The 14,539-nt window shown below is 34.9% G+C and overlaps 1 protein-coding gene across 1 annotated transcript in view; it reads left to right on the top strand.

The window, feature by feature from the left end:
* The window catches only part of Clgn (calmegin), a 29,190-nt gene that overhangs the window by 11,969 nt on the left and 2,682 nt on the right, over window positions 1-14,539 (top strand). The window contains exons 5-11 of the mRNA XM_026386191.2: window positions 2,250-2,331; window positions 3,192-3,384; window positions 6,544-6,733; window positions 11,349-11,462; window positions 11,567-11,717; window positions 13,026-13,241; window positions 14,316-14,441. Of these exons, the coding sequence (XP_026241976.1) occupies window positions 2,250-2,331; window positions 3,192-3,384; window positions 6,544-6,733; window positions 11,349-11,462; window positions 11,567-11,717; window positions 13,026-13,241; window positions 14,316-14,441 (1,072 nt within the window). The remainder of the gene's footprint in view (window positions 1-2,249; window positions 2,332-3,191; window positions 3,385-6,543; window positions 6,734-11,348; window positions 11,463-11,566; window positions 11,718-13,025; window positions 13,242-14,315; window positions 14,442-14,539) is intronic.

Below are 14,539 nucleotides of genomic sequence, written 5' to 3'. Positions count from 1 at the left end.
AAAACTTAACTATCTTAATTTAAGAGTTACAAAGTATATTAGCCCATTAGATTTTTGGGGAAGTTCTACATTTAAAACCAAACCTGTTTTTAGCATTAATACTGTTTCCCAAACATGTTTGAAGGTTTGAATTAATTTTACACTTAACAATAATTACTACTTCATAAAATAGTTTTAGAAATGATTGTCCAAAGAAATTAGAGTTAACATATACACTTTATTTTTTTTTTGAAAGAGAGAAAGAAAGAGAATTTTTTAAATATTTTTTTTTAGTTTTCGGCAGACACAACATCTTTGTTGGTATGTGGTGCTGAGGATCGAACCCGGGCCGCACGCATGCCAGGCGAGCGTGCTACCGCTTGAGCCACATCCCCAGCCCAAAATATACACTTTTATATGTTCTTTCTTAAAGTTTAGTAGCACTCAAACTACATGATATATGTACTTTGCTGGTCCTCTTATTCATTGTGAATTATTTTTGCTAGACATAAGTTAAAGTTGAAAACTCTTAAAAATCTGCAGTATAAGAAATGGACAGAGTGGGTGGGCTTAGGCATACCAGGAGCAGAGTTCTGTTAACACTCATGTGGCCAATCAGAGAACTGTGGTTTTCAGTTCTTACTTTCACAGAGCACCTTGCCCTGAAATCACCTATAAGGAAGCAATGTCTTTTTATTTTATTTTTCCTGAAAATAGTGACCTTTTAGTCATATCATGTCCCATGTCTTCTGCTTTATAGTCTTCAAAGGCACAAGTTCCTTGAAAAATATTTATCAACTATTATTTAAAATAGAGACTGTGAGGAGAAAAAAATAAACCCTCTCTTATTTTAAAAATGAGAATAGATCACTTCTAAAAACAAGCAAGTAGCTGTCATTGTGCCTGACATCCCATAAAGGTTGTTACAGTCCGTGGTGGGATAGGTATGGGCCATGTCCCATTTCATAGCCAAGCAGAGAGGTGCTCAGAGCTTGAATAACTTGTGCTTATCCAGGGTGTGACTAGAGGCAGTGGCAGAGTTAAGAATGATGCTTAAGTCAAAGTATATGATGGCTGGTCACCACACATGCCTCTAGGGCCAGCTACTCAGGAGGCTGAACCCAGGAGTTGGGGGCCAACCTGTGGAGAGATCCTGTCTCCAAGAAGAAGCATTCTAGTCACTATTCTAGACAGCTTGAGAAATAAAGCACAGTAGAAAGTACAGGGATAAATCACCCATGGTCTGGAAAGTCAAAGAAAATCATTTTAAATTTTGCTTTCTTCTGTGCTTTTTGATATAAATTGCACTTAAGTGGACTTAAACTGTTAAAACTATATGCTATTATTTTCCATCTTCTTGTCATTGAATTTTCTTAAGAAACATTTAAGCTGTAGTCATTTATTAAAATTACCACTGTTTCCTGTTGTTTCTTTGGTTTTCATCTTTTTAAAATTTATTTAACAAAATCATGATCCTTTTGATTTTCACTGTTTTTCACGTTGACGTCTATTTCCGCACTGATTTTTATCCTGTGTTATTCATGATTTTCCAGGTATCTCTTCTAAGTCTATGCTCATTGTCTTAGCAAGACTATTTCCTTAAAAGTTTCTATTTTTACTAAGACTTACAGTATGTTTTAAATTCATGAAAAGACTCTTTTATTAATTCACTCTTTTTTAGCTGTTATAAACTAAATAGCTGAAAATTCCCAGATCTCCTGGCTATTTAGGTCTGAAAAACCCTGGATAATTGATTGAGATTATGAAATCTCTTTGCTAGAGCCATTTAATTAAATGTAAACTTTATTTAACATGGTATAGCTGAACTAAAGGACAAATTAGATTTAGTTATATTCCTGATAATATCCTAGAAATCTGCTATCGCTGTGGCCTTTATGGCTCTTGTTCTTTTAGTTTATAAAGAATGTTTATTTTCCTACCTTATCTGAATTTGAAGTTTCCTGTTAGTTTTAGTCAAATATCTTATTCTTAATTTTAACAGTTTCAATATGAAAATATTCAAATAAATTGGTTGGCTTTGTATAGTTAATTATAATCACTCTAATATTTTAGTGATGTGTGCCGTGTGCTACAATAATAGAAAAGCATTTCCGCTTATTTCCTAAAGGTTGTAAATTTGCTTTACGTGGGAGCTCTCTAGCATTGTAAAACATTTCTGTGTGAATGCATTGGGAGTGATGCCGTGTGTTTTAAAGAGCAATCCATCATTTTTATTCATCAGCAGTATGGTTCTCTCTCCCCTCATTTAGATATGAAGTAAATTTTCAAGATGGTATTGATTGTGGAGGTGCATACATTAAACTCCTAGCAGACACTGATGATTTGATTCTGGTATGATATTTTAATATTTAAGAAAATCTTCTTAAAGTTAGTAAGTATTTTTAAGGAGTAATTGATACAACTGAAAGTTTCATTTCCAACAAAATCCAAAAGAACTCTGAATGTCTTTTCCCAACATAAGTTGATGTAGCTTTTACAGTTTGCCTTCAAGTTCCACATAAAGCTGGGTTACCTGGAGGCATCCATTTTGTAATCTTTAGCAATAAAAAATTTCACCATGTATGTAAATAGCAGATGACGTGGTGCTTTTCAATGCTGTTGAAATATCTGCTTTGAGTTCTTCACAAAATAAGACTCATTCAGTTTGTTCAGAGAAATAAGATGACACACCAAAGCCGGGAAACAGAGTGGGTGGAGAGCCACATGGAAAGGCGTGAGTCCAGATGTTGGTAGCCACAGAAAATGACCAACTGAAGAACATGGCTTAGCGCCTTCTCCGGCAGCAGGCTGTGTCAGTGTTTTGTCACATGACAAGACAAGAAAGACTGTGAGCTCTTGGTCAGAACTAATGGCCAGCATCGGCTATGCAATGTGTAGGTTAAAGGTTACTTTTAGGATCAGGCAGAAAAGGACACCTGTAGCATATGTTGAAGTTCTTGCTGTAGGTGTTCTAAGGTGATGACCAGCAAAGGTAGTTGGCAAACCATCTAATGCCAAGCTGTGTTTTTTAAAAATTATGTATATTTTGAGGTAAAATTTATCATTTTCTGTATCCTTTATTGTGTTAAATAGTTCTTTGTTAAATTAACATTTAATACATTCTATAAACTCTACTCATGGGATAGGATAGAGAAATTCATTAAATGACTCTATAATTCTGGACTAATCCCAGCACTCATCTCTCTTTGAAGGAAAACTTTTACGATAAAACATCTTATACCATTATGTTTGGACCAGATAAATGCGGAGAAGATTATAAACTTCATTTTATCTTCAGACATAAACATCCTAAAACTGGAGTTCTTGAAGAAAAACATGCTAAACCTCCAGATGTAGACCTTAAAAAGTTCTTTACAGACAGAAAGACTCATCTTTATACCCTGGGTATATCCTTTTAATTCATTCATTAATTCAAAAATATTTGCTGACTACAAATATATTCATAACAAGTGCTTTAGGAGAAAATAAACATCTACCTTCTAGAAGTTTATCTCTTGGGGAAAATAAGATATATATATATGTAGTTATAGTACAGACAGAAAATAAAGTGCCCGATGAGAGAGACAGATGAGGTACAGTCAAGAGTTCAAAGGCAGAGACTATAATATTAGAATGTAGAAGACAGGAGGAGAAAAGACATTTGTGGCACTGTGACAGAGAACAGGAAGCTAGAAAGAAAAGTGACAGAAGGGGAGGTCCCAGTGCTCAGGGGAGGAGTGTAGGCTTCATTCTGTAGGCAGCTGTGGTTGCTGTTAGGCACTGCTGTGGTTGAGGTGCGGCACATACCCAACTTTGCTAGGAAAAGCATTAGCATGTTGACATAGGTAGCTTCCTTTAAGTAAATGGGTTTGAATAGATGTGTTTGAATAGTAAGGGTTGCTTCTCCAGTTCCTAAGGATGCTAAAGAGCTTTGTTCTGCCCAGGATTACTTAAAAATCCTAACTTTGCAGAATTAACAGGACATTTTGAAATGGCTCTATCAGCTTCTTCTCGCAAGTGTCAGCTCCATCCAAGACTAAGGCATTTCAGTGTTCTTTGCAAAGGCTGCAGTTACGGAAACAATCATTTTGTCTGCAAAGACAATGCCCAGTTTTCTCCTTCAGAATTTTTGCTATGTTATAAAAAATCTTTTTCTGAAATAATTGGAAAGAAATAGTGGATATTTGTGGGAGCATGAATGAAAAATTTCAACTAGAACAGGACATTTTAACTTTGTGCAAACCTGACCAAGAGCAAATTAATAGAATACAGCAGAGGCTGTAGGAGAGTCATGTTTTTTTGAAAGCAAAATTTCACATTCAGCAGTTTATCCAAAGAGAGTAATCTAGAAGAAAGGTGACTTCTGTGTGAAGATACACTGCAAATTTGAAGCAAGCTAAGTGTTATCATTAGGGGACTTTGTATGTAATACAAAGGTGGTAACTACAAACATGTTTAACAGTAAGAATATTACTTATACAGACTGAATAACCCTTATCTAACAATCCAAAATCCAAATACTCTGAAATATGAAAATTTTTGAGAGCTGACAGTTTGAAATTTGGAGCATTTTAGATTTCCAGATAAGGGATGCTCTCAACAAATGAAGTGTATGCAAATACTCCAAAACCTGAAAAAGCAGTGGTCTCAAGCAATTTGCACAGGAGATTTTCAACCTGTAATATTAAAATGGAAAAGGAAAGTGAGATCCATATTGTAGGGATATAATGGTGGCCAACAGACAGATGATGTAAACAGATAAGAAAAGATGTGATGTGTACCTCGCCTTGTTCTCAGCCCTTCCTCTGGAACCACATGTGAGGTGAACAGTGGTCTCTATTCACCTAACTTAGTTAAGTTGCTGCCCTAGAGAGTAAGAGTGACTAATAGGGCTGTAACTGAAACTCAAGTCCATGCATATGCATAAAAACATTGATTCTTGTGCTAGGATCACTAAATGACTTTTTTCTTTTTTAAAAACTGTGGTAGTACTATATTTTTATAACATTACTCTTTTTATAATGCAGTGCTCTGATTATAAAGTCATTTAAAAACATTCTTTCTAAATAGAAATTTTTGGCCAAAAATTTTGAATAGTTTTTTTCCATTCATAACTATCTGCCATATGCTTTCTTTTTTTAACTATAATTTTTTATATCTTTATTTTTATTTTATTTTTATGTGGTGCTGAGGATTGAACCCAGTTCCTCATGTGTGTGAGGTATGTGCTCAGCTATAACTCCAGCCCCTTCTATAATTTAAAAAAAATCCATTTCAGTCACAAAATTTATGAAGAAAGTTCTTTTTAAGATTTTTTTAAATGCCCTTTTTTTAAAGTAGGAGGAACCCTGTACTTTTTTGCATTTAAGATCTTGCTCTTAGCTCTGCTTCTGTCTCAACTTTTCCTTTATTTTAGTAGTGTAATTTCATAATCTCAGCTGTAATAGAAGAGGAAACAGAGGAAAACAGGGAGAAAATACTGAATGTGGGTGCTGTTATTTGGGATTTGCATGTAGCATTACTTGGATTTGACATGAATGATCTGTCATTGTCATGACTGAAAGCCCTGGAGATGGCTATGACTGCAGAGCTGTTTCTTCAGAAGCCAGTGGCCACTTCACTAGTGATCAGAATGATCCTGACACTTGTCCACAGCTCCTACTTCTTTCATTTACTGTTAAGCAGCTCTTTTAATTGACACTCTCTCCAAAGATCTAAATTTTACCCAGAGGGAAGAGAGATCTTTTATTTTGTCATTACAAATGATAAGGGAATCTAGAGTTTACCTGGAGCACACCTAGTGGTAAGAGTAAGCTTAGATACTCAAAGCACTCAGAAGATGTTTTACACTAGAACATGTGAACCATTGAATTTGAAATGCTAGTGAGCCTCATCTTTAAGTCTTTCTGAAATGATATTAATACAGCAATGTTTATTTCCTAATTTTGGTGGCCATATTGGGCTTTTGTAGGAGAAATGTTTGTGAGACTATACCTTCAAACATTCAAGGGTGATGTGTAAGTTGTCAGTAACTTACTCTCAAGTGGTTCAGGAAAAAAGTTATTTGTAGTTTACTTGTCACTTTTTGAGATTGTTTTAAAATGTTTTAAATGCTGAGGAAAATTGGGTTGTATCTGTAGCTTAAAAAGGTGAAGCTGGGGGCTGGAGCTGGAGCTCAGTGACAAGAGTGCTTACCTAGCACATGTGAGGCACTGGGTTTTATCCTTAGCACCACATTTAAAAAATAAACAAAAAATAAAGGAATGACGTCCATCTCAAAAAAAAAAAAAAAAAAAAAGGTGAAGCTGAGTGGCATGAGTCTCAGACAGCTGGCTACTGTGTATTTCTTACTTGAGAAGAATTGTAAACAGCAGTTTAAAACAAATTTTATCTTTATTTTAGAAAGAGTGAATCTAATGATTTCAGCATATTTTGAATACATTGATTATCCCTCTGTTTCTGGTTGGGAGAAAATTTTATCCATGAAGTTTAGATGGTTTTATTATTTAAAACATTGTCTTTAAAATTTCATGATGAGTATGAAATATTTGAATTGTTCTTCAGTGATGAATCCAGATGACACATTTGAAGTATTGGTTGACCAAATAGTTGTGAACAAAGGAAGCCTCCTAGAGGATGTGGCTCCTCCTATCAATCCTCCCAGAGAAATCGATGACCCCATGGACATGAAACCCGAGGAATGGGACGAGAGGGTGAAAATCCCCGACCCTTCTGCCGTCAAGCCGGAAGACTGGTGAGCACAGAGCTCAGTCATGAGCCTTATTCCACATAGTGAAGTCAGGCCATGTAATCTAGATGGACCCTTACAACCAACAAAACTGAGTCTTTTAACATCAGAACCACTTATTTTGACCATTTGGTGTGAAATATTTTAAAATTGGCTTTCCAAATACTTTTGCACTTTCCTGCCTTTTAATTTTTAAAAATTTCATTTAAATTAATACTTGCATATTATTGTAATTTCAGTGCGTTTATTTTTGTGTTCAGTGCTGTGGAAGGAAATTCATGAGCCAACACCAACTTATTAATTTTATTCCTTATTTGTTCTTTATCATATACATGTGAATGTTTTATCTGGTTTGGTTTGTTCAGTTGATAATTATTTACCCTTAAAATAGCCATGTCTTTAATATCTATTAGACTATGCAGGACTCACTCATACCAGTATGCTTTCAACCATAATTTTTTCAATAGCCCTGTGTGTGTTGTTTCCATTCTACAGAAATTTTCCTTAAAAGACATATATTCAGTTTCTTAGTTCCCATAGCTTCAGTTCAGATGGCAAGAAATACCTGTATATCTCCTCATTTACTAGGATTTTTTTTTTATAATTTCTCTGTAAAGGTCATGTTAATTTTATTCCTGAGAAGCTTATTTCTTTTTCTGCTACACGAGGAGATGACATAATAATAATTAATGTCATCTCCTCATGTAGGTTGTACTGTCTCCTATTGGGTTATTCAAAGAAATATACCTTTACTTGTCCTCACTCCCTGCGTTCTCTTGTGGTGAGACACTGTTGGTCAGGTCAGCCCCTTCCTTCTTACCTTCTGTCCATGGGGGGCTGTGACTTTCCATCCTGCTCTCCCCTCTGCTGCCTTTCTGACATCCCAAGTCATTTTACATTTAAAGCCAAATACTGAATTCTGAAAATGGACCACTGTGATTTTTCTCTTTCTGTCAGTTTTTGCTTCCCGTACATTGAAGAATCTCTTCCTACATCTAATCACAGTATTTCATGACCTCTCGAGAAGCCGACTCTCTTTTTGTTAAAAAAATGTTACTTAATGAACTCTTATAGTGCTGTCTTGAAGTCTCCCTGTCTTGACATTAAATCAGTGTTCTTGCTTAGTTTTAATCATGATATAATGATATAATAAATGTTGTTTTCCACTCTTTACTACAACCTCTATGAGCCTTATTTTTTAAATTTTATTTATTTATTCTAATTAGGTATATATTATAGTATAGTGCATTTTAATTCATTGGACACAATTGTAGCACAGCTTTTCATTTCTCTGGTTGCACACCATATGTGCAGTAATAACATGTTCCTATGGTAATGATGTCCATCTCATTCCACCATCTTTCCTGCCTCCATACCCCCTCTCCTCCCATCTCCCACCCTCCCCTTTACCCAATCACAGTTCCTCCATTTTTCCCATGCCCCCTCCCCCATTATGGATCAGCATCCACTTATCAGAGAGAACATTTAGCCTTTGGATTTGGGGGATTGGCTTGCTGCACTTAGCTTGATATTCTCCAACTCCATTTGCGGGCAAATGCCATAATTTTATTCTCTTTTAATGCTGAGTAATATTTCATTGTGTATATATACCACATTTTCTTTATCCATTCATTATTGAAGGGTATCTAGGTTGGTTCCACAGCTTAGTTATTGTGAATTGAGTTGCTATAAACATTGATGTGGCTGCGTTACTATGGTATGCTGATTTTAAGTCCCGTGGTGTGCCTTTATTTTTAAGGTGGATTTCTTACAGGCATTCTGTGTCTGAGTCTTTCCTTTAAGAGGGTGTTTAATTCTAGGCTTATCTAATGTAACCTACCTCTAATCTCATTACGTATTTTCTACTGTCCCATATATTCTGTGGCACTTTATAAGAACTTTTTCTTGACTTGATAGTTGTTTTCCTTTACTGCAGTTTCCCACTCTTTCTTTCCTGTTGATTTCTTAGCCTTTCCTCTGTGGTTTATGGTTTAGTGGTTGCTCAAGGCTTCACAATATGCATCTTAAACAGATCTCAGTCTACTTCAAACAAAAACTCAGCCTTCATGTGGAATTGAGCCCCATTTGAGTCTCCTGTCATCCCGCGCCCTGTGTGTTATGTCCACGCACTTCCTTCTGTGCGCACTGGGAAGGCCATGTGCCTGCCCTCCCCTCAGCGTCTTTGGATCACAGGAGGGGAAAGCCTTTTGGTTACCCCCACGGTCACCTTCTCTGAGACCTCTTGTTCCTTCTGTGCAGTGCAGCTTTCCATCTGTGATCATCTCCCCGCTGCCTGAGAAGCTTCCCTGAGGTGTGGCCCAGCCCATCATCCTCATTGGATTCTCCTGGCCTTCCTGGGGATGGTTCCTTTGCCTTCTTCTTCTTCTTTTTTTTTTTTTTTTTTTTTTTTTGAATAATTTTTTATTTGTAGATGGACACGATATCTTTATTTATTTATTTTTATATGGTGCTGAGTTTCGAACCCAGGGCCTCACGCATGCAAGGCAAGTGCTCTACCTGTCCACTCCAGGTTGGCAGCTGTTTCCCAGCAGGCATCTCTGATCCTGGGTCTCCTGATGTTTCTGCAGAGAAGTCCGCCATTGTGCTCATCTTTGCTCTCCTTTACCCCATATATCCTTTGTTCTCAGTTTGGTTTTAAAATGTTTGGTTATTACCAATTTTCAGCAGTTGACTTTGCGTCACCCAGTGTGGCTCTCTGTATGCTTCTCTGCTTTGGATTCTTTAACCTTTCTGGAATGTGGGCTCATAGTTTGTACCAACTTTGGATAATGTTTTCAGCCATTATTTATCTCAACATTCCCATGTTCCTCTCTTTCTCCATTCCTGTGTCCTCTCCGTGTTAAATGTATGTCACGCGACTTTAGACTGTCTCACTGAGGATCGCTGAGGAGGGAGGTGTCCATTGTTTTTAAAACAGTTTTCCTCTTTTGCTTCATACTAGAAAATGTCCCTATTTCCTTACATTCTTGTTTTTTGTAGACAGCTTCTGGAAAATCAAAAATGCTAAACTTTATAACTCTTTTTTTGGTTAACAGAGCCACTGATAGCTAGTGAAAATGCTGTTGCTCTCAGGCAGAGATTGTTACAGGAAGTACCTCATACACATAGGCAGAGCATCCTGGTCTAAAAGAGATCAGGAGGAAGCCCTGCCAGTGCCTGTCCCTGCCTCCCGCAGTCAGGAGAGAAGGCTCCTCCTTCCCCATGGACTCATGGGGCTTCTTGAGTTTTTACCCAGAAAGGATGAATTTGTCATTAAATGTGAGAAATCGCAGATAACGGTCATATTCTGACTAGCAAAATGTACTGGATTTGCTTTAAAGAATTAGAAAAAAAATCTTCCTCAAATTTTAAATTCTGGTTATCCTGAGCACTCAGAGACTCAAGGTAACATTGATGTCAGGCAGGTTCAAGTCTGTACATTTATAGTCACTTATTTTCGTTAATTTTTTACTCAAGTTTTATTTGGAAAGTCATGAAGGAACATCTTATTTTAAAATTTCTGTAAAGATGAAATCATATTGGTAGTTCTAGTCAATACTTGATGTAATTATGTTTATTTTAGAATTCACTCCCTAAGTTAGTGTTAGTTTTAAAAATAGAAATATTAGAATTAAGTTAAATGTGGAGAGTTTTTAAAGAAAAATAACAGTGGAGTAGGTAAGACCTTTTCAAATATGACATAAAATCCAAGAACCATAAAGGGAATTATTAATAAATTCAACTATTTGAAAGCAGATGATTTGTGTGTGATAAAGAAAAAAGAACAAACTTTATAAAAACACATGAGAAACTGGAAAATGTCTTTTGAATTCATACAGCTGACAAGTGGCTAATTTCTTCATACAAAGGTAATGAGCTATTTAATGTAAACAGAAATGGTTTTTATATATCATTTTATGCTGTTAAATGTACACTAAAATACAATGCCATTTTCAACTATCAAGTGCAATGCCATTTTCAACTATCAAGTAGGCAAAAAAATCAAAGTTTGGTAGTACTATTGGCAAGGTCACAAGAAAATTGGTGCTCTTGTACACTACTGATAGGACTGAAAATGAAGCATAAGAAAGTAATTTGGAAGTCATCAAAATTTAGTATGCTCATACTTTTGCAGGTGAGAAATGGCTTACAATCTATTATAGCATTGTTTGTAATAGTAATAGTTATTTAGGCATTTTCGTTCTCTAAGAAGGAAATACCTAAATAAATTATGAAATAAAGTTGAAAATTATGTAACTGCTAAGAATAAAACAAATATATGTGTAAAAATAACAGAATAATGTTGACACAGAGTAGGCTTACAATATATATTTATTGTTGAGTGAGTGAGTTTCTAAGGGACAAAACCAAGGTCTGACATATTGTGCATAGCATGCTATCATTTGTGTAAATACACACAGGTGCATGTGTGAATGTTGGGAGTATATTATAAAGAATTAGCAAGTTAGCAGAAGACTTTGGTGAGAGCCATGTGATGGGGTGGTAAGAACATCAAGACAGAAGGGTGGGAAACCCTGTGACGGTGTCTTCTGAAGTTGGCAACATGCAATTTAGAACTCTTTGAATAATTATTAATTAACATAAAATAGTGTATTTATAGGGATGAAAATGAACCTGCCCAAATAGAAGATGTAAATGTCGTTAAGCCTGACGGCTGGCTGGATAATGAGCCAAAATTCATCCCTGACCCTCAAGCCGTGAAACCTGAAGACTGGTGAGCGCTCTTCACCTTCAAACACCAATGTCTGTTCTGCCATGGCTTTCATGGCTAGTGGGAGAGAATTGAGGTCACTGTTTGTTCTGTTCTGATGTCTTAAGGAATGAAGACATGGATGGAGAATGGGAGGCACCTCATATAGCTAACCCCGCATGCCGGATTGGGTGTGGTGAGTGGAAACCTCCCATGATAGACAACCCAAAATACAAAGGGATTTGGAGACCACCCATGATTGATAACCCTGACTACCAGGTAAGGACTTGTTTTTCCAGTTCTTGGGTAAAGTTTAAAATGTTTTGTTGCTTTTTATATCTTCTTATCAGTAATATCATGTTAATTTTTAGAAGCTTGATTTACAATTTATGAAGAAAAAAGACCTCAACTAATTTATAGTTCAAAAGGAAAGCATTCTTTAAATAATTTTCTAAGGTAATAAAATTAAGAACTTAAGATAAATCACTTCATACTTCCCTAGTAGTCAATTGATGCTCCCTTATAAAGTTGTGTTTTAGAAATAAATATGAAAAATAAATTCTGATCAAGAGGACTCACATACATTTTAATAAATAGTGCCTGTGCTTAATTAATGTGCTCCTTAATTTTTTATATTATTAAAATTCAGAATTTTTTAATGATCTTTTGAGTGTTCCTAACTTTTTATATTGAAAGTCCCTGTTATTCATTTAACCTTCCAATTTTATCTTTGTAATTATAAACTGACAGTTTCTAACATTTTATATATCTATATATCTATATATCTATATATCTATATATCTATATCTATCTCTCTCTCTCTATATATATATATATATATATATATTATATATATATATATATATGCAGTTGCACACTCTAATTATTCACTACAGTTTTTCTTCATAGTGTTTCCTTGGATAATTTTTTGTTTAATGTCTGTATCCTCATTAGACTTCAGATGCTGTGAGACAGGAACCATATATCTGTCTTGATCACCACTGTATAGCTAGCATTTGGCACAGTGACAGTACCTGGCACGGAGTAGATATGTATGATGGTGGAATGAGTCAGTGAGTTATCACATTGTTGAGTTTATTTGACTTCATTGACAATTCAGTCCTTCAAGACCATTTGAGATGAGGCTTTTGCATTGAATAATCATCTGAGGTTCAGCGATAATCAGTTACTGGTGCCTATCTTGGGTATACATCAATAGAAGTGGCTCTATTTTTGCTATATAATGATCTTCCAAATTTGAACAAATTTAATGACATCTTGCCTCCAGTACCTTGATTAAATACAGAAAATTTGTATAGACTAACATCACTTGTGAAATTTAATTAAGTTTTTGTGCTTGTTGGATTTTTGCTTTTTTTCAGAGTTAAAAGTCAGTATTTCTCATAAGAAACATCATGAATAGAATAAGAAATTAGATGTTATTTCCAATAAATTACTAATGAGTTTATGTCTTTTCCAGTTCTTTTCTCCACTTGCTGATAATTTCATTCAACAGCAGCTGCTTCTTGAGCAGCATTTGTAATGAAATTATCTTATTTGAAAATGTCTCCAATTATTTTTTTTCAGGGCATCTGGAGTCCTCGAAAAATTCCCAATCCAGATTATTTTGAAGATGTACATCCATTTCTTCTTACTTCTTTCCGTGCTATTGGTTTAGAGCTTTGGTCTATGACTTCTGATATCTACTTTGATAATTTTATTATCTGTTCGGAAAAGGAAATAGCAGATCGTTGGGCTGCAGATGGCTGGGGATTGAAAATAATGGTAGAGAATGCTAATGAGGTATGGTAATGACCATAGTGGTAATGACACAACTAGAACTCAGTCCTGATTTTAAGTTGTACACATGGTCCTTTTAGTGGTACATAAATTTTCAGTAATCACTATATGCCAATGAAATATACCTAAATTTAAGTTTATATGGACAAAATATTTATCGCCATATATAACTTCATTATAAACTATATAAACTACCGTGTATGCACATATTCTCATTTTATTTGTTAAGTTGATAGTTTTAATGGGATTTAATCCCTATTTATTATTTATAGAAATAATATTTCTTACTGTCTTTATTACCTTGCTAATTCAACTAATATATATTCATTTTAACTATTTTTCACTTAGAGAAAAACAAAAGAGTTTTAAATTTAACATTATGAAGTTGTGTTTCGGGTTTTTTTTTTTTTTCCTGCAAATCTTACAACTGTTTAGAAAAGGTTAAGCTATATGTCTCAACACATTTTGGAGAATTTTTAAATCAGCTAACTGTAAATAAAAATTCATTCCTTTCATTTTGTTTCTTTGGACACTTGCAACAACCCTCTAAAGAGTAGGTAAACCTTGACTCTCATTTTGAAACTTTTAAGGAAAACATTTGGTGATTTCAGATTCAATTTTAATAAGAGAAACAATTTCCTTATTGAGGTCATTGTGAAATTTGTTTATATGAAAAAGAAAACAAAAATTCTAAGATATAATTTAATTGACAGGTTCTTTAAAAGTGTAGAATGGATTATCAGGGAGTTGTTCACTTCTGAATGAACCAGATAACACGGTCATAAAAAGTAATTCTACCTGAGTAGTTCTACTAAAAGAAAGAAAATTGTCATTATTCTTGCTGGCATGTTAGAAGTTTCCATATATGTAGTAACATACCTCAAAGTCTCACTCATGCTAATGATTAAATTCAGCTTTACATAGAGAACATTCTAAAAATGGAAAAATAAAACTTTTTTTTCTTACAAGTTCATAACTCCCTAATACAAAATACCTAGGTAAATATCTTTTATAGACTGTTTCCCAATGGAGGTTTGTAAAATTTGAGTCACATTTTTATGCTTATCTCTCGTGTAGCCTACCGTATTTAAACAGCTAATAACAGCTGCCGAAGAGCGTCCCTGGCTTTGGATCATTTATCTGGCAACAGTGGGGCTGCCAGCAGCATTAATTGCTTCATTTTGTTGGCCAAGAAAAGTAAAGGTAAAGCTAAAGAATTTCCTTTGTGATTCTTAAAAGTAATAAACTAAATATCCTATGTTTAGTGACTGCTTACTGCGTATGTAAATAGCGCTTTGCTT

Source organism: Urocitellus parryii, chromosome 10 (genome assembly GCF_045843805.1).
Source record: "Urocitellus parryii isolate mUroPar1 chromosome 10, mUroPar1.hap1, whole genome shotgun sequence".
NCBI classification, from domain to species: Eukaryota; Metazoa; Chordata; class Mammalia; order Rodentia; family Sciuridae; genus Urocitellus; species Urocitellus parryii.
The sequence above is the reverse complement of the archived record's forward strand: the minus strand, read 5'-3'. Positions and strand labels throughout refer to the sequence as shown.